This window comes from Trachypithecus francoisi, unplaced genomic scaffold (genome assembly GCF_009764315.1).
Source record: "Trachypithecus francoisi isolate TF-2019V2 unplaced genomic scaffold, Tfra_2.0 Lachesis_group3, whole genome shotgun sequence".
Taxonomy (NCBI): Eukaryota; Metazoa; Chordata; class Mammalia; order Primates; family Cercopithecidae; genus Trachypithecus; species Trachypithecus francoisi.
The window spans coordinates 54,578,176-54,605,182 of NW_022681468.1; the positions used below are offsets into that span (position 1 = coordinate 54,578,176).

At 40.8% G+C, this 27,007-nt stretch overlaps 1 protein-coding gene across 10 annotated transcripts in view; it reads left to right on the forward strand.

Annotated features, from left to right (window-relative positions):
* The window catches only part of NIN (ninein), a 110,859-nt gene that overhangs the window by 50,317 nt on the left and 33,535 nt on the right, over nucleotides 1-27,007 (forward strand). For 7 of the 10 annotated variants that reach the window (XM_033188073.1, XM_033188069.1, XM_033188070.1 and 4 more), the window contains 15 exons: nucleotides 1,732-1,922; nucleotides 6,130-6,276; nucleotides 6,754-6,921; nucleotides 7,740-7,876; nucleotides 8,216-8,356; nucleotides 8,644-8,818; nucleotides 12,308-12,418; nucleotides 12,801-12,890; nucleotides 15,023-15,161; nucleotides 17,078-17,199; nucleotides 18,629-19,131; nucleotides 20,360-22,501; nucleotides 24,123-24,248; nucleotides 24,357-24,426; nucleotides 26,248-26,463. In XM_033188073.1, coding sequence (XP_033043964.1) covers nucleotides 1,732-1,922; nucleotides 6,130-6,276; nucleotides 6,754-6,921; nucleotides 7,740-7,876; nucleotides 8,216-8,356; nucleotides 8,644-8,818; nucleotides 12,308-12,418; nucleotides 12,801-12,890; nucleotides 15,023-15,161; nucleotides 17,078-17,199; nucleotides 18,629-19,131; nucleotides 20,360-22,501; nucleotides 24,123-24,248; nucleotides 24,357-24,426; nucleotides 26,248-26,463 — 4,478 coding nt within the window. The remainder of the gene's footprint in view (nucleotides 1-1,731; nucleotides 1,923-6,129; nucleotides 6,277-6,753; nucleotides 6,922-7,739; nucleotides 7,877-8,215; nucleotides 8,357-8,643; nucleotides 8,819-12,307; nucleotides 12,419-12,800; nucleotides 12,891-15,022; nucleotides 15,162-17,077; nucleotides 17,200-18,628; nucleotides 19,132-20,359; nucleotides 22,502-24,122; nucleotides 24,249-24,356; nucleotides 24,427-26,247; nucleotides 26,464-27,007) is intronic. The other 3 variants (XM_033188078.1, XM_033188077.1, XM_033188076.1) reach the window with 1 other exon arrangement.

A 27,007-nucleotide genomic window follows, 5' to 3' on the forward strand; every position in this document is an offset into this window, starting at 1 on the left:
ATACATAATTTCACTTATGGGCTAATTTCTCTCTTATACAGACTTTCAGATTAATTTTATAACAGTCCTAAATAGTGACCTATTAAAATGCATCCCTTGGCCAGGCACAGTGGCTCACGCCTGTAATCCCAGCACTTTGGGAGGCCAAGACAGGAGGATCACTTGAGCCCAGGAGTTCATGACCAGCCTGGGCAACATGGCGAACCCCGTCTCTACTAAAAATAGCCAGGTGTGGTTAGTACGTGCCTGTCGTCCCAGCTACTCAGAAGGCTGAGGTGGAAGAATCCATTAAGCCCAAGAGTTGGAGGCTGTAGTGAGCCGTGATTGTGCCACTGCACTCCTGCTTGGATAACAGAAGAGACTCTGTCTCAAAAAATAAAAATAACAATATAAATTAATTAGTTAACTTAAAAATGCATCCTTTGACAAGTTTCAAATGTGTTTCAGAAGCATCAGAACAAGTTGATCCTCTGGCCACAAGATGGCACTGTGGTTCAGCTAACAGAACCTCAGCCCACTTCACAACCCTCTGTGGATTAGCTGTACTTAAGTGTAATTACAACCTGTTCTCTAGGTTGAAACGCCACAGCAGTAATGGGCTTAATTCCTGTCAGTAAAGAGTGGGAGTAGCACTAAATATGCCTTTCAACCCTCTGAGGTTCTTCCAAGCACACAAAATTGTGCCAGTAATTATCTCATGATTAAGTAATGACTTTGCAGAATCTCTAATGTGTAAAGCAAAATTTACAAGTGAGGGCTTTTAATAGAGAATAAATAAGCAGTTTTGATTTTTAAATAAGTAATTTGATCCTTAAGTCTTCAAATGAAATTTACCTTAATGTATAGATAACTGGGAACTTACAGCTTGCAACCATTGAATTTTTTTTTTTTTTCAGTTGAACTGTTGGTTTCTGTATGTCAGAATATTCATATATAAAGATTTGGGAACAGGCTAATCTTGAGACTTTTTTTTTTTTTTGAGACGGAGTCTCGCTCTGTCGCCCAGGTGAAGTGCAGTGGCCGGATCTCAGCTCACTGCAAGCTCTGCCTCCCGGGTTCATGCCATTCTCCTGCCTCAGCCTCCCGAGTAGCTGGGACTACAGGCACCCGCCACCACGCCGGGCTAATTTTTTTGTATTTTTAGTAGAGACGGGGTTTCACTGTAGCCAGGATGGTCTCCATCTCCTGACCTCATGATCCGTCCGCCTCGGCCTCCCAAAGTGCTGGGATTACAGGTGTGAGCCACCGCGCCCGGCCATCTTGAGACTTTTATCATGAGATTATTTTCTTTTCAGTAAAAGATGCTGTAGTACTTAGACTGGAAAGAAAGTGGAGGTAATACATTCTGGTAGCCATAGCTGAGATAGAGCTTATAGAGTTCTCGATAATGGCTCTCAACCAGCATTCTCTTATGATCACTATAGCCTAAGCTTGTGATGTGCTCAGTGTTGAAATAAAACAAACCTAGAACGTTGCAATATTGCACAGGAGATTATATTTATTACACAGTAATGACTGTCAGGGAGCCAAAAAGTACCCATTTACTCTAGTTGCAGCCTTAGAACCATTGATTCTGTTTCATGGGAGCTTCAGGACCAAATCAAAATGGAATTGACATTTATTGTCTTTTTCTTATAATACTGATTTTCAGAAAGCACAGTTTTCTTTAAGAATAGGCACTCTCTCTTTGTCCTTCCTTTGGAAACTGTGCAATATTTGCTTCTCTCTCAGGCCAGTTAAGGTTTTGGAACCCAGATGACTTGAATGCTTCACAGAGTGGATCTTCCCCTCCCCAAGACTGGATAGAAGAGAAACTGCAAGAAGTTTGTGAAGATTTGGGGATCACCCGTGATGGTCACCTGAACCGGAAGAAGCTGGTCTCCATCTGTGAGCAGTACGGTTTACAGAGTGTGGATGGAGAGGTGAGCCTCGCAGTGTAATTCAGGAATAATAGTGATGGTAAAAGCGTGGCTGGCCACAGGCTAGGAACAGCTGTGGTGTGGCTCTCTGCAGCTTGTTTTCTCCTAAGAAGTCATTCATAAAGATTTTTTTCCTAAGAAGTCATTTTTCCGAAGAAGTCATTCATACAGATTCTGTCATTGAGGAGCTCTTGTTGTGTTGTGGAAAAGAAAAACTGACAAGGGCTGACACTTACCCAGCTATTGCAAGCTCACTGTGGTAGGCAGGTTACCCCATGTGAAACTGTCAGGCACTAGCTCTGTGTAGCCATGATGTCACATGTATTTGTAGAGGTGCTATTCACAGAGTAAAATGTGGGAAACATGTGGAGGAAGAATTAAGCAAGGATTTCAGTAGATTTGAGTTGGGGGAGTATTTTGTAGGCCAGAAGGATAAATTTAAGTTTTTGGAAAGAACATCTCAATATCATCCCTGAGTTCTTAAGCAGATTGAGCGATATAGAGAAAAATCTTGCTTGCTGACAGGAGCGAAACTGCTTTTACATATTGGCATGAAGAGAGCCTTGGGTGAGAGCAGCCAGCAGCCATCACAATATTCTGGTCATGAGAAAATGGTAAAGGGTAGATTGGTTGTTTTGAAAGTACTAAGAAGAGTTTTGAAGGAGCCCCCAAAAGACTCTTCTTTGGGAAAACTCTGAGCTTTATGTTTTCTAAAAAATTAAGAGAGGAACTGGTAGGACTGGGTGCATGAATAGCTGTGAAACCTAAGAATAGAAATAATTCTAAGATGTGCCTTTCAACGAGCTGAAAATAAGGACTGGAAAGAGTTAGGTAGGGCTACAGTTGTCGCTTTGGGAATCTTTGATTATAATGATATTTGAAACCATGCTTTCTGCTTGCTCAGGAGGTAAGTGGTATTATTTTTCTAAACAAATAATAGAAATATTTGTTTAGTGGTATTTTTCTAAACAAATAATAGCTTTTGATTTATTATCAAAAGCTTCCAAGTAGCCTTACAGAAATTTGTTGTTGTTGTTTTCCCCTTCTTCCGTGTGTATTTGACCATTATATCCCCTTTTTAATGGCTTTATATACCTTTTTAATGGCTTTATATACCTTTTTAATGGCTCAGTGGTCATTTATTTTTCACTGGTGACTATCGAGTCATAAAATTAAATTTATTCTCCTGAATTGTAAATCAGTGCAGTATGCAGAATCTTGGGTTGTTTTTGCCAAAAAATATTGCACAAACTTGGATTATTTATCTAAAACCAATTCTTGGAATAAATTGTAGCCATTTGTGGAAAGCTGCGTTTTCTTCTGTGGTGGAGTTTCCAAAGCTCAGGAAAAGAAATAGCACATTTAGTTATTTTCCTCTGGCCTGAGGACAAGCAGTGTGAATATAGCTTTTGCTTAGTGTTTTTCCTGCTAAAGAAAAATAGTGAAATACTGTAGTACTTAGTATTACTAGCTCTAAACCGCAGAGGAGCTGGAAGTTCAAGATGATCTCATTTACTTGGAATCCTAAAATTTTACAACTGAAAGCCATTTTAGATTTAGTCACCTCTCATTTTATAGGTAGAGAGAGTGAAATCATGTCTGTTCCCTGCTTCCATGAAGGGGAAATAGAGTCACTGTCTTATGCCTGTAACTAGCACACTCTTTTCCAAAAGCAAGAACAGTGACGGGGCAGAGATGCACACTAGCATGCTCGATGCCAAATCTGGCCCCAAGCCTATTTTATTTGTCATGTTCTTAAAATTGAACTTTTTGCTACATTGAAAAAAAAAAAAATCAGGAGATTTTTCTCAAAATCCAAAGATTTGGCTCCATTTTGTGGGCAGTAAGATGCAGCCAGCTCCTTTGGAGAGAACATGCACCCCTGTGTTCAGTTTCCCAGCACTCACTACTTTCTGATGTCTTAAACCCATCTTGCCTCATTCATTGACATCATTTTCCGGCCCTCTTTGAGTGTGTGGGTTTGTGATTATTTTCCAACTTACACTTCCATAAACCAACCATCCAAAGACCTGGTCCGTGTATCCTGGGGAATTAGAATGTCCTCACAGTTCCAGAGACAGCTCCTGCTCGAAGTGTAGAGCGTGCCCCAGTTGCCAATTTAACCAGCATTGTTTTCTGCCTAGCCCTCCCGGTCTTCTGAATCCACACTGTTTTATTCATCACTTGCCCACTCCACCACCTCAAATAACTGGAAGGACTTCCCAGGTGCAAGGTCTTTAGGCAGTCTGGAAGTGGTGCATTGATTTGGCTAATGTCACAGGTCAAGCAGTGTGGATCTAAGGTTAGAGCCAAACTTTTAACCTTGTTAACTTCAGTCAACACACCTGGACTTGATTATAATTTCTGGTATGATGGTCCTGAAAGCCTTGTCCTCTAGGAGAGTATTATTTTGGTTGATAAGAACAGGATAGAAAAGTTAAGGGATCTTGGCAACCTCAGAATCTTGCCCCAAATATCTCTCCATTGATTTGATCCTCTTTTAGGATTGTTGCTTCTTGCAAACGTTTCCACTCCTTAGAATGGTTTTCTTGTTTCAGAGTTCCCTCCAGAGGAAGTAGTATGAAAGCAAGAATGGAAACTGATGTTTCCTATTGGATATGAATTGGGGGGAAAACAACATTTGAGATGAAAGAATTGCCTCAAGCCCTTACACGAAGAATGAAATCAACAATAATGAGATTGTATAAATCCTAGCAGTAGTCCAGATTTACAAAATGAATATGAAAATTTTGAGAATGTGTTGCAGAGAATTTAGGTCTGTGTTAGAATGAGTCCAGTTGTAGATTCAAATGCAACAAGAGCAATTTGTTGCTTATTCTGTCTCCTTACTGCTCAGTGGCATGGGCCTCAACTGGGAGCTTGTTAGAAATGCTGCGTCTGAGTCCCCACCACCAGACTTACTATATTAGGGTCTTCATTTTAACAAGCTCTCCAAGAGATTTCCGTTTTTTACATTGGAGGCATGTTCCTGTAGAAACATTTTAGCCCCCAGAATAAAGAAGAATCTGACTGCTAGTAGGAGGGTTTTGCCTTTCGTCCTCGTTCTGTGGCTTCAGTGATTCACGTTTCTCTGTTCACCTTCCCATTCCTCTGTGGAGCTAGGGAACCAGCCATTCCCAGGCAAACTTCTAGATGGGACTATAGCCCAATCTTCCCTTCCCTATTACAGGATAGGGGCTATTTGATTACCATTAGAGAGTGCAGACTAGCCAGTCAAAACTCCCTTGCCTTTACATCTCTTGGAACCCATCTATTGCACACACATAAAATCTTTGTTTCTCCTGTGCTAAAACATTAAAGCAAAAAGCCAACACACTCAGTATTGTTACAAGTAAGGTTCTAAACCCTAGGTTATGGATTTCAGAACCCAAATCTGAATTGTAATCAGATCATTGTAATCTGTCCCAGACCAAATTCTGCTGTGTTAGCATACCAGTTTCAAAAATTCAAGATAAAGAAAATATCACCGAGGGTCACCACAGTATAAAGGTGTCTAACCACTTTCTTTCTGCTGTTATGACACTGGGAAGCTCTATCTTTTTTTTTTTTTTTTTTTTTGACAGAGTCTTGCTCTGTTGCCCAGGCTGGAGTGCAGTGGCGTGATCTCGGCTCATTGAAAACTCCGCCTCATGGGTTCACGCCATTCTCCTGCCTCAGCCTCCTGAGCAGCGGGGACTATAGGCGCCTGCCACCACGCCCAGCTAATTTTTGTATTTTTAGTAGAGACGGGGTTTCACCACGTTAGCCAGGATGGTCTCGATCTCCTGACCTTGTGATCCACCTGCCTCGGCCTCCCAAAGTGCTGGGATTACAGGCGTGAGCCACCATGCCCAGCCAGGAAACCGTATCTTTGTATTATTTAGGTTATTTTTTTTAATTTGTAAGAATCATGTGTAACAACATTAAAGACTGCCTATTGTAGGAGTGTGAGTAAAAGAGAATATAGTTAATTGCTAAATTGCATAAGATTATGAATATGCTGGAAATTGACTTTTATTTAGTTTGTGTGAAGGAGGAGGGCATATCATTACTTGAAAGGGAAATCAGTAAAATGAGGATAAAGAGGCATAATTATATTTCTGGAGTCCTGGGACCAACCATGGTGCTGATTACTATTGGCCAGAAGGATACTTTGGGCCTTGTGTTATTTTCAGTGAAGTATTTAAAACATGTGGTGACTGTTTTCTAGATGCTCGAGGAAGTATTCCATAATCTGGATCCTGACGGTACAATGAGTGTAGAAGATTTTTTCTATGGTTTGTTTAAAAATGGAAAATCCCTTACACCATCAGCATCTACTCCATATAGACAACTAAAAAGGCACCTTTCCATGCAGGTAAAAAATAAGCAAAAGTGCTTTCTTTGTGAATAAAAGTTAGAACCCATTTGAGTAATGTCTAATAAATTAATCTGTTGTCTGAAACAAAATACTAAGGAAAGAGAGGGAAGCAAAAGAATTAGAAAGCCTTAACCATTAGGAAGGGAAGGTTGGGTCTGAGAAATGACCATAAATTACAATGGGAAGACCACTAATTATGCCTTGTCATGTCAGCTCTGGGTCAGAGGAAACCTGGTGTTAATTAGGCATGTATCTCGTCTATGTCATAGAACTCTCTACCAAAATAGTTGGTCTTAATGAGCTCTGTAGGCTTGACTCACTTGGGAACAGAGATCAGAGAGGCTGCATGACTTTTTTCCTGGCACGGTAAATTAGAGAAACATGCCTTCTACCCATTGTGGTCAGGACTGACCAATATCTTGTTGAAATACCTGGAATCAAGCTAGGCTTCCTTAAGTCTCTTCCTCCTTCCAGTCTTTTGATGAGAGTGGACGACGTACCACAACCCCATCAGCAATGACGAGTACCATTGGCTTTCGGGTCTTCTCCTGCCTCGATGATGGGATGGGCCATGCATCTGTGGAGAGAATACTCGACACCTGGCAAGAAGAGGGCATTGAGAACAGCCAGGAGATCCTGAAGGTGTGGCAGCTAAAATTGAGAAAAATGACAAACCGGAGAAGGGTTGAAAATTTTCAATTTTTTTTTTAAAACCGTGATTTGATTTTATTTCTCCCTAATGGCACATCTGTTCACAAGGTCTCAAAGATAAGAGGTAACTTTTTTTTAGCCCTTTTAACTAGGAGCCTTTTGTTAAGTATTTTCCATGTTTTTAATCCCCAGATTATTGACATGAAAAATACTCTTACAATTGTGTTTATTTACAGGGCCAGATAGTTTTGTTGTTGTTGTTGTTTGTTTTGCTTTGTTTTTTTGAGATGGAGTCTTGCTTTGTCACCTGGGCTGGAGTGTAATGGCGTGATCTTGGCTCACTGCAACCTCTACCACCTGGGTTCAAGTGATTCTCCTGCCTCAGCCTCCCAAGTAGCTGGGATTACAAGCGCACACCACCATGCCCGGCTAATTTTTGTATTTTTAGTAGAAACGGGGTTTCACCATGTTGGCCAGGATGCTCTTGAACTCCTGACCTCAAATGATCCGCATGCCTCGGCCTCCCAAAGAGCTGGGATTAGGGAGGGGCATGAGCCACTGCAACCTGGCCAAGATAATTGTTTTTTCTTTTTAGCACAAATAATTTAGCACATGTTATGCTTTCCTTAGAGAAAACTTAACTATGTTCTAGACTGATAGCTGTTCCTAAGCAATCACTAAAGCAATGGAATTGTCTAGTTTCTGGATCATTGTCAGCTCTCAGAGTTTGTGTAGCCTTCATGTTTTCTGCTTTCAGAGGATGGAATAAGTGATTTGTTTTTGAATTTATGCCTTGCTCTGATTTCTAGGCCTTGGATTTCAGCCTCGATGGAAACATCAACTTGACAGAATTAACACTGGCCCTTGAAAATGAACTTTTGGTCACCAAGAACAGCATTCACCAAGCGGCTCTGGCCAGCTTTAAGGCTGAAATCCGGCATTTGTTGTGAGTTGAGCAGAAGGTTCGCCTGCCCCATTCCCTTTCCTACTTGTCCAGCAAGTCATTCGGATGCCTTGGATAGACATCCTTCTATTCTGTATGCAAATGTCGCTCATCTTCTATCCAACTGCTGCACACATCTTCCTTAAACTATAGGAAAATTAGGGAGAACGTAGATTGACATGTGGGCTTTTGAAGGGAAAGGTGGAATGCCTTTTTGCTCTGGGAGGGTTTTGGTTGTCTTGGTTTTGCTTCTGCATTGATGCAAGCCTGATGAGAGCTTTTCTGGGTCTACTTGTTGCTTAGAAACAGTTTCCCATTAACTCAGTGTACTTATGATCCTAGGGAACGAGTTGATCAGGTGGTCAGAGAAAAAGAGAAGCTACGATCAGATCTGGACAAGGCCGAGAAGCTCAAGTCTTTAATGGCCTCGGAGGTGGATGATCACCATGCAGCCATAGAGCGGCGGAATGAGTACAACCTCAGGTGAGGCCAGCAGCGAGGCTCCTCCTCACCCACCACCCTAGCCCAGCGCAGTGGCGCCTGCAGCTGCAGGGGCAGAACAGTGCACTGGGGACTCTGCTGGCCAGCCTGTTGGCCGCACCTGGCTGGAGTGACTCAGATGTGGCCAAGCTCTAAGGGAAAGCTGGGTACACTAGACATTTTATCCAGGTGCTTTTCATCTCTGTGCCTCTGTGTTTCCATTTTTGGTAGATCAATACTGGGACCTCTGAAAGACGTGATGGCAGCGTGTCCATTTTTCTTCCTTACAGGAAACTGGATGAAGAGTACAAGGAGCGAATAGCAGCCTTAAAAAATGAACTCCGAAAAGAGAGAGAGCAGATCCTGCAGCAGGCAGGCAAGCAGCGTTTAGAACTTGAACAGGAAATTGAAAAGGCAAAAACAGAAGAGAACTATATCCGGGACCGCCTTGCCCTCTCTTTAAAGGTAATCATCTTATTAGTTCTGTGGTCTGCATCCCCGCTGGGAACACCACGTGGAAAACTACAGCTTTGGAAATGGGCATGTTTGCACAGGGTTCAGTCCAAAAATCCTCTAAGTTTGCCCAGCTGAGTCTTCACCCAGACTTGGCAGGGCGCTGCTAAAATCTGGATTTCAGCAGAGCTACCCAGGCTCCTGCTTTGCTCACGGTATTGATTAGCATATCTTGTTCTTCTCCCCCACTGCGGGTTCACTAGGTCTTCAGGGCTGTTTGGCACCTGGCTGACCCCTTTGTTCCTCCCGCTGCTACTCCAAACCTGGCCCTCACCCTCAGATCCCCGTCTCCTCGCCTGCCTGCCCCCCTCATTCTCAGCAGATGGTCTTGCCTCCTGCTACATGGATGCCTGTTTCTCCCAGCCTCCAAATGTGCCTTTTCTTCTCTCTTTTTTGAGATGGGGTCTCACTCTGTCACCCAGACTGGAGCGTGGTGGTGCAGTTATAGCTTACCGCAGCCTCAAACTCCTGGCCCCAAGTGATCCTCCAGCCTCAGCCTGCCAAGTCGCTGGGACTATAGGCTCATATTATTATGCTCAGCTAATTAAAAATGTGTTTTGTAACCCCAGCACTTTGGGAGGTCGAGGCGGGTAGATCACTTGAGGTCAGGAATTCGACACCAGCCTGGCCAACATTGTGAAATCCTGTCTCTACTAAAATTACAAAAAATTAGCAGGGTATGGTGGTGCATGCCTGTAATCACAGCTACTCGGGAGGCTGAGGCAGGAGAATTGCTTGAACCTGGGTGGCAGAGGTTACAGTGAGCGGAGATTGTGCCACTGGACTCCAGCCTGGGCCACAGAGCAAGACTCTGCATGTAAAAAAAAAAAAAAAAATTTATAGAAGCGGGGTCTCATTATGATGGCTAGGCTGGTATCAAACCCTGGCCTAAAGTGATCCTCCCACCTTGGCCTCCAGATGTGCCTTGTCGTTCAAACATCCTCCCGTCTTTCCTGTGCCTCAGTAAAAGAAGTGGTCCTTCTCTTTACTGGACTCTTACACCAGAATATAAGGTGCAAAGGCTCTGGAGTCAGGCTGCCGGGTTCAGATCTGGGTACCACCACTTACTGAAAACTTAGATCAAGTTCCTCAGCCTGATGGGCACCATAATAATACCTACCCTATAGCATTGATGTGGGGACTAAATGAGATGATGCACATACAGTGTCTGGGAAATAATAAGTACGTATGAAGTGTTTGCTGTTACTGCTATCATGAAAGGTTCTTGAAACTCCATACATCAAAAACTGAGCTAATTATCACTCCCTAGCCATCCAACTGTTTCATCTCGTGAATTTCTCCCTAATCAACATCAACACCATGAGGTCTAAGTCTCAGAAGCTAAAATTCTTCATCATCTTCCCTCATCATTACTCATCAGTCTGTAAGTTATATTGATGCTCTGAAGTGACTCTCAGATTTATCTCCTTCCTCTGCATTTCCCCAGCCTCTGATTAGGTTCAGAATTCATCATGATGTCTCAGCTAATTAATGTGTATCCTGAACAGTTCTTTCTTCCATTTCTTCCACCTCCATATGGCTACCAGTTACTTAACTAAAGATCAGTTACAATCATGCTGTTACCACCCTGTGCAAAAAAACAACAAAAACAATGTGTTAACAGTCAAGGCTCCTGAAAGGCAGCTCGTCCTCATACCTTTCAAACTTGAGCTGCTGCCAGCAAGTCCCAGTGCCATGCCCTCCTCCACCCCACTGCACCTACCTCAGTTCTCTCCGTGCCCCAGAGGGCAGAGCACATTTATGCTCCTTCACTGCTTTCCCCAACACTGCAGGCCAAATTACCTTTTCGTTGCCATTACATTTACTTGTTTCTTGCCAAGAGATAGCACATTTCCTGTTGGGTCATATAGAGTTGTATCCACATCTGCCTCCCTCCCCAAGATAGCAACAGTATCTGATTTGTCAATCTCCAGAGCACCAGCACTGCCTGATACACAGAGATTACTCCATGTTGTTCTAGCCTCTACATTTAGACATACTTTGAAAGATTAATATTATAGAACTGGCATTTTAGGGGAAGGTGGTGTTTTTTAAATGCTCCAGGTACATTATTTTTTACTTATATTGCTGTATGAGGGTATGAACTAGAATATACTAAAAATATACTGGCTCTGTATTCTTTTGGCAAAATGTACTTAAAAAATGATGTTCTTCCAATCAGCCTTTAACATTGGAAAAGAAAAATGTCAAATGGCATGTCTGTGTGTGTGTATGTGTGTGTGTGTTAGCAAATGTGGTTGGAAGTCTTCCTTAAAAATACTGTATATACAGATCCTTTTGAGTTTAAAAAAAAACTTTTGTGGGTTTTAGTCAATGTGTTATTTTATTATAATATAAACATATACAAATTATGAGCAATGTATATGTACAGTTTTTACATCTTTAAACCAAAATAAATTTATACATTATATATATACCAAATCATAATATCAATAAATTGATTATAGAGTTACTCTACTGTTTTTTTTTTTTTTTTTTTTTTTTTTTTTTTGAGACGGAGTCTCGCTCTGTCACCCAGGCTGGAGTGCAGTGGCGTGATCTCAGCTCACTGCAAGCTCTGCCTCCTGTGTTCACGCCATTCTTCTGCCACAGCCTCCCAAGTAGCTGGGACCACAGGCGCCCGCTACTACACCCAGCTAATTTTTTGTATTTTTAGTAGAGATGGGGTTTAACCGTGTTAACCAGGATGGTCTTGATCTCCTGACCTCGTGATCTGCCTGCCTCTGCCTCCCAAAGTGCTGGGATTACAGGCGTGAGCCACCATGCGTGGCCTAGAGTTACTCTACTTTTTGTACTTTTTCTGAGTTCTCTTTTGCTGGCAGCTGAACAAGGTATTTTGTAATCATTTTCTTTCATTTGTTATTACTATGTATTGAGAATATTTTCATATTCTACTGCAATGCTGTCCAATAGATACACATATGTGGCTTACATTATAACTTCAGTTTGCAAGTAACCACACTGAAAGGTGAAAAGAAACAGGTGAAACTAATTTCAAATAATCTTGTTTAATCCAGTTATCTCTAAAACATTATCATTTTGATACATAATCAGTACACAAAAAAATATTACTGGGCTATTTTACATTTTGGGGCTATTCAAAGTCTGGTATCTATTTTAAACTTACAGTTTGTACTAGACACACTTCAAGGGCTCAGTACCCAGTGTGGCTGCTAGCAGCTACCTGTTTGGGACAGCACAGTTCTATGTGGTCAAAAACAAAAGGGCAAACTTATTTTGTTGTTATAAAATAGATATCAACCTTTTTATATTTACTTTTGCCTCCTGTAGTCTACTACAACTCTTAAGATGGATACACATCTTTAATCTACAGTGCTGATTTTTGCTGTATATAAAATGGTACCACAGTTTGCTAATTTCTTAATCTGTGCCACATTTAATTTCCCCATACTTGTTCAGGAAAACAGTCGTCTGGAAAATGAGCTTCTGGAAAATGCGGAGAAGTTGGCAGAATATGAGAATCTGACGAACAAACTTCAGCGAAATTTGGAAAATGTGTTAGCAGAAAAGGTAAACCTGTTCAAATCTCATTTCCCGATAGGCAGCCTACTTTGTGTAGTTTACTCAAAAGAACAGAAGCAATGCCACCAGAACGTTTTTATTAGGGAATTACGGGGATAGCTAAAGGATGCTCTAACTTTTGCAAGGATATAATTTACTAAGTTGGTTATGAAGGAGAACATGCCTGGCACTGAGAAATGATCCCTGTGTTCATTGAACACGTCACTCTAGTGCGTTCTCCCCATCACCCAGTTGGTGGTGTTTGTGTTTAAATATCGCATTCCTATCATACTCAAGAGACTGGGTGAATACCAGAAACTGGGCCTTTGCTGTGTTGGGTCAAAGAAGGGCACTCGGGAAAAATGACAGCTTTGCCCTTTTCCCCTTCTAGTTTGGTGACCTCGATCCCAGCAGTGCTGAGTTCTTCCTGCAAGAAGAGAGACTGACACAGATGAGAAATGAATATGAGCAGCAGTGCAGGGTAGGTAGACACAGAGAATCGAGTAAGTGCAGGAGTGCCTGGGTTCAGACCCCAGCTTCACCGTTCCCTAGCTTTGTGACCCTAAGCAAGTCACTTAATCTGTGGGTACTTCAATTCCTCATGCATAAAATGGTAAAAATAAAAGTACCCACCACAAAAGGTTGTAGCAAAAATTCCATAAGTGAGTATATGTAAAGTGCTTAGAGCAGAGCCAAGGATAGAGTAAGCACTTACATATGTTAGCTATTAATATTATTATTCAAAAATTAGCCTTTCCTGATTGATCATTGCAGATCTAATCTGATGTGATTTGGTTTTGTCCTGTGGGTTTTTTTTTTCTTAATACATTTTTTACTCCGTTTATTTATAAAATGCAAATGAAGCAGAAACATCTCAAGTCTTAGCTAGTAAATCATTCCCAATTTCTGCCAGGAGGGACGGAAACATTTTTACAAATAGCAAGAATCTGACTTAAAAAAAATTCCCCTAAAGTTAGGAATTTGAATTTTTTTCTTAAACCAGCAATATGTATTTATTTTAATGAGACAAATATAACTGAGTTCTGGCTACTTAGATAAAAAGTTTAATTGTGCAGAGATGAGGAAAACAATCATATTATGAAGTTACTCCTTTTCAGGAAATATATGTACACGTTTAAGAAACATTTCTACTGCTTTTATAATTAAATTTTAGCTCTTGGTTCTAATTAAATAGAGGTATTTTCTAAATATCTTTAAATGTAATGAATTCATCAGTAAAATCTGTCAGCTCTACCTTCAGAAATTCTCCCAGTTCTTCCACTTGTTTTCTTTCTTACTTTTTTCTTTAAAGATGGAATCTAGCTCTGTCATCCAGGCTGGAGTACAGTGGTGTGATCTCGTCTCACTGTAACCTCCACCTCCTGGGTTCAAGCGATTCTCCTGCCTCAGCCTCCCAAGTAGCTGGGATTACAGGCACCTGCCACAATGCCTGGCTAATTTTTTTTTTTTTTAGTAGAGACAGGATTTCACCATGTTGGCCAGGCTGGTCTTGAACTCCTGACCTCAAATGATTCGCCCACTTCAGCCTCCCAAAGGGCTGGGATTCAGGCATGAGCCACCGTGCCCAGCCTCATCCACTTGTTTTCTTAACAACTTTGTAGACTATATGTTTTACCCATTGAAAGTATAAATTCAGTCTTTTACTGTATGGACAGAATTGTGCAAGCATCACCGCATTCAGTTTTAGAACATTTTCATCATGTCAGGAAGAAACCCGTGCTCCACTTAGCTATAATCTCTCCCAAGTCCCCCAGCCCTAGGCAATTATTAGTGTACTTTCTGTCTCTACAGATTTGCATATTCTATACATTTTATATAAATGGAATCTTACAATATTAGCCCTTGTGACCGCTTCCTTCATTTAACATGTTTTTAAAGTTCATCCATGTTGTAGCATGTATCAGTTCTTCATTTCTTGAATAATATTCCATTGTGTAGATATACCACATTTTGTTTACTCATTCACCAGTTAATGGACATTTGGTGGGTTTTGGCTATTAGGAATAACACAGCTATGAAAATCTGTGTGCAATTTTTTGTGTGGGCATATACCTAGGAGTAGAATTGCTAGGTTATATGGTAACCCGATGTTTAACCTTTTGAGGAACTGTTAAACTTCTTCCGAAGTGGCTGCACTATTTTATACTCCCACTAGTATGATAGTTCCAATTTCTCCACTTCTTCACCAGCAGTCATTATTGTATGTCTTGTTGATTCTAACCACCCTAATGAGTGTGAAATGGTATCTTATTATGGCTTTGATTTGTATTTCCCTGATAGGTAATGATATTGAGTATCTTTTACATGTATTTATTAGTCATGTGTATATCATCATTGGAGAAATATCAATTCAGATCATTTGCTCATTTTTAAAATTGTCTTATTATTGAGTTATAATAGTCTTTGTGTATTCTAGTTACAAGTCCCTTATCAGATACGTAATTTGCAAAACATTTCTACTTTCTTGATGGTGTTCTTTGAAGCACAAAATGTTTTGATGATATCCAATTTATCGTTTTTGTTGTTGTTGTTGCTTGTTGTTGCTTGCTTTTGGTGTCACATCTAAGACCTGTGTTGGTTTATAAACCCCAGGTATTACAAGACCAAGTAGACGAACTACAGTCTGAGCTGGAAGAATATCGTGCACAAGGCAGAGTGCTCAGGCTTCCCTTGAAGAACTCACTGTCAGAAGAACTTGATGCTAACAGCGGTGGCATTGAGCCCGACCAGGGTAAACACATTCAGACAGGCTGTAGATAAAGACTTTACCCTTGTTTTTAGAACCATGGTTCAATATAAAATTGCAAAACTTTGGCAACTTGAAAAAAGAAGAAGAAAAAAAAAAAGAATTTGGCCATACTTTTTTCTTGAGCTGTTTCACTTGTGGTCTGGTTTTTCATTTGTCCTTGAAGTTTTTATGAGAACATTTCCATCTGATTTTGATGTGCATCAACAAAGGAATGGAAGAATCAAACCACAAGGGTATTTGCTTTGTTTAACAAAACAAACAAAAAACTGGCTGCAAATCTGGGAATCCAGGCCTTGGCAGTATTAGAGTTCAGACACTGAGCTATTGCTGTCCGCTTCGAGGAGAGTGCCTCACTCGTATGAAGACAGCTTTGGAGAGCAGGCCAGCCAGAAACTACAGAATCCATAGCTGGTTTTCTTATATTGACTGTGTTGAATGTTGTATTACCTCAGCAGAACAAAGAAGATAAATTACGGACTGGCCTCTTGGGCCTTTGAGGAAGATTTTGAGTGGCAAGTTTGGAAGGCAGAGTTTGGGAGCCTCCCACGTTAACAATGAGTTCCTTTCCTCTCTCCCGATAGCCTGCCTCTTTTCTTGGGGATGTTGAGTTTTCTTGGACATTTGGTGGGTTTTGGCTATTAGCTTTGGGGATGTTGAGTTTAAATTTCAAAGAGAGCTCATAATCAGTCATTCTGTTATAAATAACTTTCCCCAGTGCTACTTGGGATAGGAGTGTCATTCTTACACATGTTGTTTTTCCTCCCCTTACTGCAGAATAATTAACAGATTGGGGAGGGAGGAGACGAAGAGGCCTTAAGACCTCCCTTCTGATTCTTAGCTTATTCTAGTCTGAGGATCTCACAATATGATATATCTCGGGAGCTGTTATGGACTTTTCCATAGATGGCCAAGTGTTGGGGTTGTCCTCATGGGGACAAGAAGCTATACCATCGTGGTGTGGCTCACACCCTGAGTGTTACTTCTCAGTTGGGAATATGCCATCAAATATGAAGGGCAGACCCAAAGCAAGACTGCTAGTTGCAGCTGCTAGACCTATACCCAAGAAAGTTCCTTTCTCCCATCTGCCTGTGTATCCCCACATGCAAAGCTATTTTGGGTCCCACTGCCTTAAGAGATTAGTCATAATCTTTTCTTCTATGTACAAGCTCAGCCCCCAACTTATGCTTCGCATTTTCAGTGTCATTCTCAGTCATCATCATGGGCAGTTGCAGAGATGAGCTTATGCGTGAGTTAAGAATTTCTACCCACAACTGCCTGTATCCTGGTTCCTAACCTATGCCCTATTTTTAAAAAATTTAGCTGATAATTTAAAATGGGGATCTACCCACACTCCAGGAAATTCATAGGAAATAGCCAGTCTTCTGTAATTTTGGGTGATAGGTTGTGGATAGTGTAACCCATGAAGCTAACTCCTCAGGGCATAACAACTCGTATGCTGGCCACTCATTTTCCTGCCACATCATCATTCAGTATTTGTTGGATGGGTAGGAGTCTGGTTGGTTTGACCAAACTACCTCATGCTATTACGTCAATTTGCAGCAGTTTCATTAGGAGGTAGCCACCTTTAAGCAACAATTTCCACCCCTACCACCACCTACTGTTCTAAGAGATGGATTCTATTAAGGTTTTTTCCACTGCCTAGAGCTGAAAGAATCTGTTCACCTTCATTTCTTCTTGTTTGCCCTAATGCTTGAAAAGAGAAAAGACTTCTCTTGGCCTCTGTTAATTGCCTATTTTCCTGATTTCCTATTAGTTCACATCTGTGGCAGTTCAGGCTGAAAATAATTCCTTAGTTAAACTGGATGTCCCTCCTCAGATGCCACATTGTGCTATTGAAAGAACCTGCTGCAGGATCAATGAGTCCCATGTGTTTTCAGGGCTCGGTTCTGAAGAATGCAATCCATTGAATATGAGCATTGAGGCAGAGCTGGTCATTGAACAGATGAAAGAACAGCATCACAGGGACATGTGCCGCCTCAGACTGGAACTCGACGATAAAGTGAGTCCTTCCCACCAGTCCACTCCTCTAATTTCTTTTGGCTCTGACGGCCTTATGTGTGTCGGGCATTTCCAATTCCTTTTTCTCATAGAGCAGCACATTCTATGTTGGGAACCCACATGCTCAGGATGGTTTTGTAGGGTGATAGCCAGGCCCTTTTTTTTCTGGAGAGTTTCTCCAAAATGTAATATCTTCAGCCCTGGCAATCATGGAACTTGAAGCTTGAAACCTATGATATTATCTCCCAATTTATGTTTTAAAAACATCTCAATGAAACCAAAACCAGCCCTTTGATGTTGCATTGCCTACTAAATTAGGTACAAGTTCTGAACCTGGGCCTCTAAACTCTTCACCATGAGGCTTCAACGTACGTTTCCAGTTTTCTCTTACACCATTCTTCTGAGTTACCTTATCCTCCAGCTGAACTGGGTAATTCCCAGTTGTCCATCAAACTCTGTCCTCTGTTGCTTGTGCTGTTACAAACTATGCTGATATTAGTTTCTTTCTGCCTCTTGAAAGTCTACTTACCCTTCAGGATTTGTATCTAATGCTGCCTCTTGCATGAAGCCATTCTTGAGTTTCTCCAACTAAAATGTGATTTTTCCCTCCACTGAATCCCTGGGTTACATGGTAGCTGTTTTTTCTATACCTTTTATTTTCTGCCTCCTACTATACTTACAGTTGTCATATCCATGTCTAGACTGGTTTCTCCTGGATAGCAGGAACCATGTCTTACCCAGAGTGTTATGTTCTGAGGCCTGCAAGTACCTGATAGGTGTCCAATAAATATTTGAATTTAATTAAATATTTTAAGACACAGCCGGGTACAGTGGCTCACACCTGTAATCCCAACATTTTGGGAGGTTGAGGTGGGCAGACCACTTGAGCCTAGGAGTTCAAGGCCAGTCTGGGCAACATGGTAAGACCCCATCTCTACAAAAAAAATAATAATAATAATTAGCAGGTCAAGGTGGTGTGTGCCTGTAGTCCCAGCTACTCAGGAGGCTGAGGTGGGAGCATTGCTTGAGCCCAGGAGATGGAAGGTTGCAGTGAGCCATAATCATGCCATTGTACTCTAGCTTGGGTGACAGAGTGAGAACCTATCTCAAAAAATATGTGTTTCAAGACTTAAGTTTACGGTTGGAAAGGATGCACGGGAAGACAGAGGGTATCTATGTGTAACGGCTGCTCAGTTCTTAATAGAGCTGTTCAGAGACTAATAAAATTCAGCCAGTTAAAAGAGATATGTAAACCATGCCTGACCTAAATATCTTACTTAAAGTCTTGAATTCAGTTACTTTGAAACAAGATCAGGAAATGCGAAATGTCTTGTAGGAAAAAAAAAAAAAAAGCACTTGCTGCTCCGTCACTGCACTTTAAGTGGCCTTGAGCTGAGTAACTTTGTGGTGCTGTCACTCTCTGCCTTCAGGTGCACCATTATGAAAAGCAGCTGGATGAAACCATTGTCAGCTGCGAGAAGGCACAGGAGAACATGAAGCAAAGGCACAAGAATGAAATGCACACCTTGGAAAAACAAATAAGTGACCTTAAAAATGAAATTGCTGAACTTCAGGGGCAAGCAGCAGTACTCAAGGAGGCACATCATGAGGCCACTTGCAGGCATGAGGAGGAGAAGAAACAACTGCAAGCAAAGCTTGAGAAGGAAAAGACTCACCTGCAGGAGAAGCTGAGGCTGGAACATGAGATGGAGCTCAAGGCTAGACTGACGCAGGCTCAAGCAAGCTTTGAGCAGGAGAGGGAAGGCCTTCAGAGTCGCGCCTGGACAGAAGAGAAGGTGAGAGGCTTGACTCAGGAACTAGAGCGGTTTCACCAGGAGCAGGTGACGAGCCTGGTACAGAAGCACACTCTTGAGAAAGAGGAGTTAAGAAAAGAGCTCTTGGAAAAGCACCAAAAGGAGCTTCAGGAGGGAAGGTAAGAAAGTGAAGGGAAACGGAACTACCTGGGGTGCCATCCCTCAGGGCATTAGAAGTGCCAGTCGCAGCCGGGCACAGTGGCTCACGCCTGTAATCCTAGCACTTTGGGAGGCTGAGGTGGGGGGATCATGAGGTCAGGAGATCAAGACCATCCTGGCTAGCACGGTGAAACCCCGTCTTTACTAAAGATACAAAAAAAATTAGCTGGGCGTGGTGGCGGGCACCTGTAGTCCCACCTACTCAGAAGGTTGAGGCAGGAGAATGGCATGAACCCAGGAGGCGGAGCTTGCAGTGAGCTGAGATCGCACCACTACACTCCAGCCTGGGTGGCAAAGCAAGACTCCGTGTCAAAAAAAAGTGCCAGTTGCTTAAGAGACTTGGAGAAATCAGAAGGCATAGTAGCCCATTGATTGAGTAGATTCTTTTAAATATTTTTTTTACTGCTTTTGCCATTGTTTTGATGTGAACCTACCTTGGGATGATTGGAACTGTTTTTATTTTGTTATGTTTGTAAAAGAGGAAAGTATTCCTTGTATTCAGATTTATTATATCTTATAAGGCTCAAGAGGAGGATAAGATTATCCCAAAAGTGGCTCCTTCCTAGTTCAATCCTGTTGCTTTCTGAGAAAAGCTAAACTGGACTCCAGGCAAGGTTACATTTCCTACCAGAATTAAGAAACAGCACTTCGTGCTTACGTGCTTACGTTCCTCATGTGAAGTCCCAGGTTTGTTTGAGGACTTTGTTTCATCACATCCTGATTGACTTAGTGCTACTTTGTTAAATAAGAAGCAAAAGCAGAATGAATTTGTTAATATGTATCATTTATGTGACTGATATCCTATAATGCATGCTTAATTAACATGAAGGAATGGTATATATTTCCCAAGTTACGGATTAGATTAATACACCTTTGGTTATTTGTCTTTGGTTTAAAAATCCATAAACAAATACATCCGGGAGTATGTCAGAGAAATTAGTTTCTAAGATTTCCCCCTAGCTCTGGAGAGAGGTAAGTCTTTTAAATGAATTATGGCTGCCAGTCTTAGCTTTCAGAAATGAGATCCCCTTCCAGTATAAATGAATCACACAGGAGTAAGTTAAGACCATTTTTAGGGAGTATGTCAGTTGTTTGCTTAGCAGCTTTCTCAGTGCATGGGAAAATGGTTTTTGTTTGCTTCTGGAGTTGGCGGCAGTTTCAATAATGCTGTATGTTGACTACATTTAGGGAAAAAATGGAAACAGAGTGTAATAGAAGAACCTCTCAGATAGAAGCCCAGTTTCAGTCTGATTGTCAGAAAGTCACTGAGAGGTGTGAAAGCACTCTGCAAAGCCTGGAAGGGCGCTACCGCCAAGAGCTGAAGGACCTCCAGGAACAGCAGCGCGAGGAGAAATCCCAGTGGGAGTTTGAGAAGGACGAGCTCACCCAGGAGTGTGCGGAAGCCCAGGAGCTGCTGAAAGAGACTCTTAAGAGAGAGAAAGCAACTTCTCTGGTCCTGACGCAGGAGAGAGAGATGCTGGAGAAAGCATACAAAGAACATTTGAACAGCATGGTTGTCGAAAGAGAGCAGCTACTCCAAGACCTGGAAGACCTAAGGAATGTATCTGAAACCCAGCAAAGCCTGCTGTCCGACCAGATTCTCGAGCTGAAGAGCAGTCACGAGCGAGAACTGAGGGAGCGCGAGGAGGCCCTCTGCCAGGCAGGGGTCTCGGAGCAGTTGGCCAGCCAGCGGCTGGAAAGACTAGAAATGGAACATGACCAGGAAAGGCAGGAAATGATGTCTAAGCTTCTGGCCATGGAGAACATTCACAAAACAACCTGTGAGAAAGCAGATCGAGAAAGAGCTGAGATGAGCACAGAAATCTCCAGACTTAAGAATAAAATAAAGGAAATGCAGCAGGCAGCATCTCCTCTCTCCACGCTTCAGAGTGGTTGCCAGGTGATAGGAGAGGAGGAGGTGGAAGGAGATGGAGCCCTGTCCCTGCTTCAGCAAGGGGAGCAGCTGTTGGAAGAAAATGGGGATGTCCTCTTAAGTCTGCAGAGAGCTCATGAACAGGCAGTGAAGGAAAATGTGAAAATGGCTACTGAAATTTCCAGATTGCAACAGAGGCTACAAAAGTTAGAGCCAGGGTTAGTAATGTCTTCTTGTTTGGATGAACCAGCTACTGAGTTTTTTGGAGATACTGCGGAACAAACAGAGCCGTTTTTGCAGCAAAATCGAACGAAGCAAGTAGAAGGTGTGACCAGGCGGCATGTCCTAAGTGACATGGAAGATGATGAGGTCCGGGACCTGGGAAGTACAGGGACGAGCTCTGTTCAGAGGAAGGAAGTCAAAATAGAGGAGTCTGAAGCTTCAGTAGAGGGTTTTTCCGAGCTTGAAAACAGTGAAGAGACGAGGACTGAATCCTGGGAGCTGAAGAATCAGATTAGTCAGCTTCAGCAACAGCTAATGATGTTATGTGCGGACTGTGATCGAGCTTCTGAAAAGAAACAGGACCTACTTTTTGATGTTTCTGTGCTAAAAAAGAAACTAAAGATGCTTGAGAAAATCCCTGAGGCTTCTCCCAAATATAAGCTGTTGTATGAAGATGTGAGCCAAGAAAATGACTGCCTTCAGGAAGAGCTGAGAATGATGGAGACACGCTATGATGAGGCACTAGAAAATAACAAAGAACTCACTGCAGAGGTTTTCAGGTTGCAGGATGAGCTAAAGAAAATGGAGGAGGTCACTGAAACATTCCTTAGCCTGGAAAAGAGTTACGATGAGGTCAAAATAGAAAATGAGGAGCTGAATGTTCTGGTTTTGAGACTTCAAGGAAAGATTGAGAAGCTGCAGGAAAGTATGGTCCGGCGGTGTGACTGCTGCTTATGGGAAGCCAGTTTGGAGAACCTGGAAGTCGAACCTGATGGAAATATACTCCAGCTCAATCAGACACTGGAAGAGTGTGTGCCCAGGGTTAGGAGTGTACATCATGTCACAGAAGAATGTAAGCAAGAAAACCAGTACCTTGAGCAGGGGAATACACAGCTCTTGGAAAAAGTAAAAGCACATGAAATTGCCTGGTTACGTGGAACAACTCAGACACATCAGGAAAGGCCAAGAGTACAGAATCAAGTTATACTGGAGGAAAACACTACTCTCCTAGGCTTTCAAGACAAACATTTTCAGCGTCAGGCCACAATAGCAGAGTTAGAACTGGAGAAAACAAAGCTACAGGAGCTGACTAGGAAGTTGAAGGAGAGAGTCACTATTTTAGTTAAGCAAAAAGATGTACTTTCTCAAGGAGAAAAGGAGGAAGAGCTGAAGGCAATGATGCATGACTTGCAGATCACCTGCAGTGAGATGCAGCAAAAAGTTGAACTTCTGAGGTAATGTATGTACCTTCTAGACGTCACGAATCCCACAGAGCACCTCACCAGATCTAACTTCCGTTGCTTGCTGTGTCTAGAGAAACTAACCTATTAGTCTTCAAGAAGAGAGCAGTACTCTCTAGACTTCCTTCTGCTTCTGTGCCGTATTAACAAATAAAATAACCTTGTTTAGGAGGCATTCCCTTCCTCTTTAGCAAACAAATGTTCATATGGGGTGTGAAAGTTCACAATGGCGAGTGTTTGCTGTTTAACCACATGCATCCTCAATGTACCTCTTTAACTTTTTTCTAGCACTTATTTCATTTGGATGGATAGGGATTTTTTTTTTTTTTTTTTTTTTTTTTTTGGCTAAGTGTTACTTTCCTCATTGTGAGGAAACATATTATATACAAATGAATGACTTTTTGTGCGTTATTAACTTAGTAGATAAGAACTCATTTCTTATGCTAATATAGAAAAAATGTTCTGTCTTTATAGTTTTGTACTCATATCACTTGAAGCACATGCTGATAACCCATAAACAGTGCAAATGGCCAGGCACCATGACTTACGTCTGCAATCTCAACTCTTTGGGAGGCCAAGGCAAGAGGGTTTCTTGAGGCCAGGAGTTTCCAGACGAGCCTAGGGAACATAGCGAGACTGCCTCCACAGAAAAATAAAATAAATGTTTGCTGGGTGTGGTGGTGCACACCTGTGGTCCTAGCTACTTGGGAGGCTGAGGTGGGTGGGTTGGGTTGCTTGAGCTTAGAGGTCAAAGCTGCAGTGAGCCATGATCATGCCATTGCACTCCAGACTGGGTGACAGAGTAAGACCCTGTCTCTTAAAAAAAAAAAAAAAAAAGAGAGACAAAACAAAACAGTGGAAATTTATCTTAGAACATATAATTTGAGGAGCCTCCAGATTCTAATAAATATGCTTGAAAAGCAGAGATAAAAGTAGAACTAATTTGAACCACTGTCCACTTGACATTGTAAAATATAATTGCATAGTCTTCTAGCAAATTTGTTTAAAAAAAAAAAACTTGTAAACTATTACAGGATGTTTGAAATGTCTCTGGAATAATTTAATTCTGAATGTAGTTTTTCCTCTTCTTCAGACCATTTTTAGTCCTAAAAAGCAGAATATAATGAGATGAATAAAATCACAAAGTAAACAGTGTACATATTTCATTATGGCCCTTTGATTTACATAGAGAATTTTCTTTCCCTAGGTACCCAGGGGCCTAAAACTAAGCTAATATAGCTTTGTAACGTGGCTTATGTGTATTCAGAACAGGTAGGACTTGAGACTGAGATAAATGAAGTCATTTGCTCAAAGCAATATGCTTGCCATTGAGAAAAATCAACAACCAGAATGAGCATTGAGTCTCGATTCATTTCTCCAGCCTTAAGGTTTTTTTAGTTACACTTCTCTAACATCTTTTAGTGAAATTCTTACTTCCCAAAAGAAATGTGTCAATATGTCATAACTTGATTTCCAAGTACTAAGAGACTACTAATTTAGACTTTTCTTTTTAACTGGCATTGAATACTCATCCTTTTGGAAGTTACTAGAAAATATTTTCCAAAGATGCCAGATGACTGCCTTGTAACTATTTTTTTCAATCTCTGTGCTTCAGATATGAATCTGAAAAGCTTCAACAGGAAAATTCTATTTTGAGAAATGAAATTACTACTTTAAATGAAGAAGATAGCATTTCTAACCTGAAATTAGGGAAATTAAATGGATCTCAGGAAGAAATGTGGTAAGACATATACTTACATTTTCCTAAGACATTTTTGCAAAGACTAAAATTCTTTTACATCAACTTTTAAAGTCTAACTGTTAAATTTTATTTTCATCATTCCTTTAGGCAAAAGACGGAAACTGTAAAACAAGAAAATGCTGCAGTTCAGAAGATGGTTGAAAATTTAAAGAAACAGGTAAGGAAATACTTAATATTTCTCAATGTTTTTTGACTCCAAAATTTTCCCTTTTTTTGAAATTTATAAATTTACAGTACACGGTAATTAATAACGTATAGCTAATGATGAGAAGGTTGTAAATTCTGAATTTGAAAATGGAAACTTACCTCATACTGACTCTAAACTTAGCTTCCTGTTTTATGTTAAATAATGTATATATTATTCTAGGCCCTAAGTGCTTAATAAAGCTTTATAATCAGCAGAGTTGGGGAGGTGATACCTCTAAAACCATACCTACGAAATATTAGCTCTAGCCTTTGTGCAGTTTCAGTTAATGTTAGCCCTTCCTTTTTCTTCACCATGATTGAAAGCAGAAAGTTAAGGACAGAATTTCACATATACAGAATGCCAGCTAATCAGCATATCATTTCACAGAATTGCAATTTATTCAGATAGCTGGTGCCATTCAGTGCTCAATTTGTGTAATCTTACAACATGCAGTTATAAAAAGGGAAGGCCGTTTAAGAATCTGTCTGAAGCAGTCAAAAGACAAGGACATATTGGGAAAGAGTATTTTCAGCACTTGAAATAGACAAGGTGTTAACATCCAAAATGTATTTTGGACTCTTACAAATAAATGGGAAAATCCAGTTGAAATATAGGCAGTCTATGTGAATGGTCAAGTCACAGAAAAAAAAAGAATACAAAAGATGGTTAGCCTTATTAGTGATTAGAGAAGTGCAAATCCAATATGTTTCTTTTTTAACCTATTGAATTAACAAAAAGTAATCTAGTATTTAAAAGGATGTGAGGAAATGACTGTGCCCATGCATTGTTGTTAGGATTATAAGGTGGTAGCACTGTGAGGAAGACATATTGGAGGTATCTGTTGAAACAGTAATGAATATATGTATGTATACAGATCTTCTAACCTAGCAATCCTACTTCTAAAAAATAATTCTAAATACAAAATGCTGCCATGTAGAAATGGATTTTCTAAAAGATCCATTTAAAAGAAATAATGATTTTAAAAACTTTATCAATGTGGGAACAGATAAATACATATCTTACTACATGGAATATCCTGTAGCCAATCAAAAGTAGAGTATGTGGTGGCTGCTGAACACACTGACTTGGAAAGAGTCTTTTTTTTTTTTGAGACGGAGTTTCGCTCTTGTTGCCCAGGCTGGAGTGCAATGGCGCGATCTCAGCCCACTGCAACTTCTGCCCCCTGGGTTCAAGCGATTCTCTTGTCTCAGCCTCCTAAGTAGCTGGGATTACAGGCACACGCCACCACGCCCGGCTAATTTTTGTATTTTTGTAGAGATGGGGTTTCATCATATTGTCCAGACTGGTCTCAAACTCCTGACCTCAGGTGATCTGCCTGCCTCGGCGTCCCAAAGTGCTGGAATTACAGGCATGAGCTACCATGCCTGGCCTGGAAAGAGTCTTTAAGATATTATAAGTAGAAAAAGCAAGCTGTCCAAACATAAAATTTCCAAATTTTTGCTAAAGAGAAGAAAAGAATCTGTATGTGTGTGTGGATTCTGTATATGCATAGAAAATGATCTGGAGGGACACGTATCCAGCTGTGGACAATGGACTCCCCTGTAGAGTGGGGTTAGAGTGGGGTTAGACTGAGTGTCTCACTTCTTCATACACTTCTGAATGGATTGAATTTGTAATAATGAGTATTATTTCTGTTTTGAAATATATATATATGTATTTTAAACTTTACATAGAGAGGGAAAAGACAATTATGTCTCTAGATCTGTTTTTTTTTTTTTTTTAGCACAAGTAGGGTAACAAGTTTTAAAAACTTATTTTAATTTTAACTAGATTTCAGAATTAGAAATCAAAAACCAACAGTTGGATTTGGAAAATACAGAACTTAGCCAAAAGAACTCTCAAAACCAGGAAAAACTGCAAGAACTTAATCAACGTCTAACAGAAATGCTATGCCAGAAGGAAAAAGAGCCAGAAAACAGTGAATTGGAGGAACAGGAACAAGAGAAGTTTAATCTGAAAGAAGAACTGGAACGTTGTAAAGTGCAGGTATGGTCTGTAGCCATCCGGCAGCTTTTTTTTTTTTTTTTTTTGAGGAAATCCCAAGAAATAGAAGAAATGTTTGTATTAAACTTCCTTAAACATAAAGCCTTAGTTATTAAAACAGTATGGTCCTGGCACATGAACAGACAAGTAGATATGTGGAATAGAAAGGCTAGAATTAGACCCAAATACAAATGGAAACATAGTATATAGCCAAGGCCGCTTCTCAACCCACTGGGGTAAAAGATGGACTTTTTCATTAATGGTGCCCGAACAACTGAGTAGACATTTGGAAACAGATAAAATTAGACCTGTATTTCATTCCATGCACAAGGATAAACTTAATTGGATTGGAAGACTAAATATAAAAAAAAAAAACTATACAAATACTTGAAGAAAATATAGGTGAATTTGTCTTTAACCCTGGTGTAAAGAAAGGCTATTTAACTGTAACTCAAAAACCAGAGTCAATAAAAGAAAAAATTGCTTATATGTTAAAAAATGTTTACATGGCAACAAGATACCATAAACAAAGTTAGAAGACAGCTGA